General features: G+C 52.2%; 1 protein-coding gene across 1 annotated transcript in view; it reads left to right on the top strand.

Moving 5' to 3' along the window:
* Positions 1–5,000, top strand: part of LOC118778879 (plexin-A2-like) — a 46,556-nt gene that overhangs the window by 32,750 nt on the left and 8,806 nt on the right. Inside the window, exons 14-21 of the mRNA XM_036530660.1 lie at positions 1–98; positions 1,023–1,159; positions 1,595–1,762; positions 1,895–1,988; positions 3,050–3,289; positions 4,162–4,305; positions 4,622–4,856; positions 4,940–5,000. The exon at positions 1–98 is cut by the window's left edge and continues 20 nt beyond it; the exon at positions 4,940–5,000 is cut by the window's right edge and continues 82 nt beyond it. Coding sequence (XP_036386553.1) covers positions 1–98; positions 1,023–1,159; positions 1,595–1,762; positions 1,895–1,988; positions 3,050–3,289; positions 4,162–4,305; positions 4,622–4,856; positions 4,940–5,000 — 1,177 coding nt within the window. The remainder of the gene's footprint in view (positions 99–1,022; positions 1,160–1,594; positions 1,763–1,894; positions 1,989–3,049; positions 3,290–4,161; positions 4,306–4,621; positions 4,857–4,939) is intronic.

Below are 5,000 nucleotides of genomic sequence, written 5' to 3'. Positions count from 1 at the left end.
CAGCGCCTGCGGACAGCGGGCCAGGCCCGGTGCAGCTGTGTGTTGGAGAGTGCCGAACAGAACTGCAGACCCGCTCCTCCCAGCTCTACTCCTTCATGGTACCGGAAACATGTGCAGGGACACACTCTTTCAGCAAACACACTCCTTTCATTACACTTCAATCTGCGTTAACACCACCTGAGCAATACTGTCAACAGCAACAGCCGATACACCACAGCAACCACACTACAGTAACCACAGCAACCACACTACAGTAACCACAGTAACCACAGTAACTGCAGTAGCTACAGTAACCACAGTAACCACACTACAGTAACCACAGTAACTGCAGAAACCACACTGCAGTAACCACAGTAACTGCAGTAGCTACAGTAGCTTTTTCTTTAACAGGTAATAGTGCTGTAAAGCATGATACACAGAGAGGTCACCTCAGGTCATGCTATACAGATCCTCTTATTCAGAGCTACTTACATTACAGTTATACATTCATCCTTCATGTTACCCATTTATACAGCTGGGCATTTACTGAGGCAGTTTTGGGTTAAGTACCTTGCCCAACGGTACAGCAGCAGTGCCCCAGTGAGGAATCGAACCAGCAACCTTTTGGTTACAAGTCCTGCTCCTTGCCACTACAGCACACCGCTTCCCACTGCTGACTCCCCCCCCCTCTGCCTCTGAGCTCAGCTTACTGCACGGTGGCAGATGGACTCTGCTGTGATCAGTGAATTGGCGCTCTTCGGAAACACCTCCCAGTGTAACGTGCACTGTGTCCTGTAATGTGGGAGCATTGCTCCGCTGAGAGCCGAGTGCAGTGCAGGTCTGACTGCACACTTTGGCTTTGCGGAACCCAGAGGTTGCAGGTTTGATTCCCGGGGGGCACTGGCCTGGAACCTGTGAACATGCTTTACCTAAACGGCTTTGCTGTGGGTCATATCCATGTGCCTGACCCGCAGTACGCGAAGACATCTGCTAATGTAAAGCACTTTAAAAAGGAGAGCATAATGAAGTATCCTTCCCTCCAGACGCCGTCTGTGACGGGTGTGTCCCCCGCCCGGGGCCCGGAGTCGGGGGGCACCAAGGTGACCATCTTGGGGGACAACGTAGGGGTGGGGAGCCATGTGGAGGTCCTGTTTGGGAACCAGACCTGCGAGTTCTACAGGTGAGACATCAGACCTGTGAGTTCTGCAGGAGAGAGGCGCATGCTGAATAGGCCATAAGATGAACTGTGATTTAAGACTAGATTACTGCTAACTGGGAAAACAGTCACATGCATTAATTTTCTTACTGGTAGCAGACACTCTCTCCCTCCCTCTCTCTCTCTCTCTCCCTCTCCCCCCCCCTCTCTCTCCCCCCCTCTCTCTCATGGCAGATCTGTGAAAGGCAGGAAGCAGACAGATTTAATGAGACGGGGTGAACCGCTGTGCTCCTTTTTCAGTGTGCTTCTGAGGAACAGCAGGGAGGGCTGTTGCTGGCATGGGGGTGGGGGGTGTAGGGGGAGCAGGCAGTGTAACCCTGCCTTTGGTTTAAAGGTTGTGTCAGGAGGTCAGAGGTCAGAGGTCACACACTGACAGTGGTGTCTGTTGTGTTCCCACAGGCGGACCACAGCAGAGATCGTCTGCATCTCCGCCCCCTCCCTCACAGGACTGGGTCCGGTGCCAGTCAGTGTCAGAGTGGACCGAGCCCGGGCCAAAGGCAGCCTGGTCTTCCACTACATCGAGGACCCCACTGTCCAGCACATTGAACCTGAGTGGAGCATCATCAGGTATTGTCTCTCCGAGGTGGTCCTAGACAGAGCAGCGATAGTCACAGCCTTTACTAACGCTGGTACACTCTGACAGTGTGTGATGCTCTGACGCTGTTCCTGAATCGGATGTGTTTCTGTGTGTCTGTGCAGTGGACACACCCCCCTGACTGTCACCGGCACCAACCTGGACGTGGTGCAAGAGCCTCGCATTCGCGTCAAGTACGGTGGCCGGGAGTCTGTTAATGTGAGTCTCACAACCACGCCCCTTTCCCACAGCCACACCCTTTTCCCACAGACACACCCCTTCACTACCACGCCCCTTTCCCAAAGCCACACCCCTTCACACAACCATGCCCCTTTCCGAAAGTCACACCCCTTCACACAACCACACCCCTTTCCCACAGCCACAACCCTTTCCCACAGCCACACCCCTTTCCCACAACCACGCCCCTGTACACAGCCACGCCCTTTCACCACAGCCACACCCCTCTGCTGCAGCCACACCTCACTGATGGAACCACACCCCTCTGAACAGAAACCTGCTGCTCCGCAGTGTTGCTGTACATGTAAATAGAAAGCCACTGTTACCACCCTCAGCCTGTGGGGGGCAGCTGGAGCAGCTGCCTGCTGTGGATCCAATAAGCAGTCAGATTCCTGACCACTCAGTGCCCCCTGCTGGTTATTTCCCACAATACTGTGAGCATTGGGGGTCTCTGTATAAAGATCCCTGTTAAAGACACTTCATCAGTTCTGCCTGTGTGGCAACACACTGTCAGATAACAGAAACACTGTTCAGCCTCACTGCTATTCCGCCATGTACATCCAGGTGTGGCTGAATAGATGTTCCTGATTATTCCGGTGTGAGATCACATGTGAGCGTGTGGCAGATTCAAAAACAAACCATCACAGTGTAGAATACACAACCTTCCCCAACGGAGGGAGGCAGACTTAGAATTATCCCTCTCTCTCCCTCTCCCTCCTGCTCTCCCCCTCTCTCTCCCTCCTGCTCTCCCCCTCTCTCTCTCTCTCTCTCTCTCTCTCTCTCTCTCTCTCTCTCTCTCTCTCCCTACGTCTCTCCTTCTCTCTCCCTCTCCCCCTCTCTCTCCCTCCCTCTCCCCCTCTCTCTCTCTCTCTCTCTCTCTCTCTCTCTCTCTCTCCCTACGTCTCTCCTTCTCTCTCCCTCTCCCCCTCTCTCTCCCTCCCTCTCCCCCTCTCTCTCTCTCTCTCTCTCTCCCTACATCTCTCCTTCTCTCTCCCTCTCCCCCTCTCTCTCCCTCCCTCTCTCCCTCTCTCACCCTCTCTCAGGTGTGTAAGGTACTGAACACCTCCACGCTGAGCTGCTCCGCCCCCTCTCTGGAGACGGAGCACCTGCGTGGTGTCGACTCCCTGCGCCATGCGGATGAGATCGGCTTCATCTTTAACAACGTGCAGGCGCTGCTCACCTACAACAGCAGCAGCTTCACCTACTACCCAAACCCCGCCTTCGAGCCGCTCAGCGCCTCCGGCGTGCTGGAGCAGAAGTCTGGGTCCCCTGTGATCCTCAAGGTTCGGCTGTCACTGCAGCATTACCGACATTGTCTCTGTGGCATTACTGACACTGCTACTGATAATGTGGCATTACTGACACTGTCACTGTAGTATTACTGATACTGTTACTGATACTCTGACATTACTGATACTGTGGCATTACTGATACAGTTACTGTGTCGTTCCTGTTACTGTCACTGTGGCATTACTGATACAGTTACTGTGGCATTACTGACACTGTTACTGTGGCATTACTGATATTGTGACTGTGGCATTACTGATACTGTTACTGTGTCATTACTGATACTGTTACTGTGGCATTACTGATACAGTTACTGTGGCATTACTGATACAGTTACTGTGTCATTACTGATACTGTTACTGTGGCATTACTGACACTGTTACTGTGGCATTACTGATATTGTGACTGTGGCATTACTGATACTGTTACTGTGTCATTACTGATACTGTTACTGTGGCATTACTGATACAGTTACTGTGGCATTACTGATACTGTTACTGTGGCATTACTGATACTGTTACTGTGGCATTACTGACACTGTTACTGTGGCATTACTGATATTGTGACTGTGGCATTACTGATACTGTTACTGTGTCATTACTGATACTGTTACTGTGGCATTACTGATACAGTTACTGTGGCATTACTGATACTGTTACTGTGGCATTACTGATACAGTTACTGATACTCTGACATTACTGATACTGTCACTGTGGCATTACTGATACTGTGGCATTACTGATACAGTTACTGTGTCGATCCTGTTGCTGTCACTGTGGCATTACTGTTACTGTGGCATTACTGAGACAGTTACTGAGATGTGTGACTGCAGTATTGCTGTAGCATGCTCTCCTTTCTCCCCCAATAGGGCAGGAACTTGGTGCCTCCAGCGCTGGGCGGGGCCAGGCTGAACTACACAGTGCTGATTGGAGACACGCCCTGTTCCCTCACTGTCTCTGACAGTCAGCTGCTCTGCGAAGCGCCCAACCTCACCGGCCAGCACAAAGTCCTGGTCAGTCTGTCCGTCCACTTCTCCGTCTGTTTCCATTACCTCCTACACCAGCTGGATAGCTGAGGCCGTTAACTGTACTGTACCAACAGCTATCTGTATGTGTGCATGTTTTAAAACCATTCCAATGTTTGTGATAATTTTACTACATTAAATGACACTATTTCAACAAAATAGAGTACTACAGACTTCATTGGAACAGTATGTGTAAAGAAATGTTTACTCACTAATCAGCATTTTTATGTGTGTGTGTGTGCATATGAGCGTGTATTTGTGTGTTCATTCGTTGATTCATTCACTCGCTCGCTTGTTCTCTCAGGTGCGTGTGGGCGGGCTGCGTGTCTCCCTCGGCGCGGTGCTCTTCCGCTCGGACAGCGCTCTCTCGCTGCCGGCCATCATCAGCATGGCGGCCGGCGCAGGTCTGCTGCTCCTCAGCATCATCCTGGTCCTCCTCGCCTACAGACACAAGTCGCGGCAGAACCACCTGACCCTCAAGCGCCTGCAGCTGCAGATGGACAGCCTGGAGTCCCGCGTCGCCCTGGAGTGCAAGGAAGGTGAGCCACCCCGAAAAAGACCCTGAGCCGAGTGTTAGAATCCCCCCAGTGAGTGACAGTCTGTGACCCCTGACCTTCCGCAGCCTTCGCTGAGCTGCAGACCGACATCAACGAGCTGACCAGCGACCTGGACCGCTCAGGTAT

Source organism: Megalops cyprinoides, chromosome 6 (genome assembly GCF_013368585.1).
Source record: "Megalops cyprinoides isolate fMegCyp1 chromosome 6, fMegCyp1.pri, whole genome shotgun sequence".
Taxonomy (NCBI): Eukaryota; Metazoa; Chordata; class Actinopteri; order Elopiformes; family Megalopidae; genus Megalops; species Megalops cyprinoides.
Note: the sequence above shows the minus strand (reverse complement) of the source record. Positions and strands in the feature narration are given on the sequence as shown.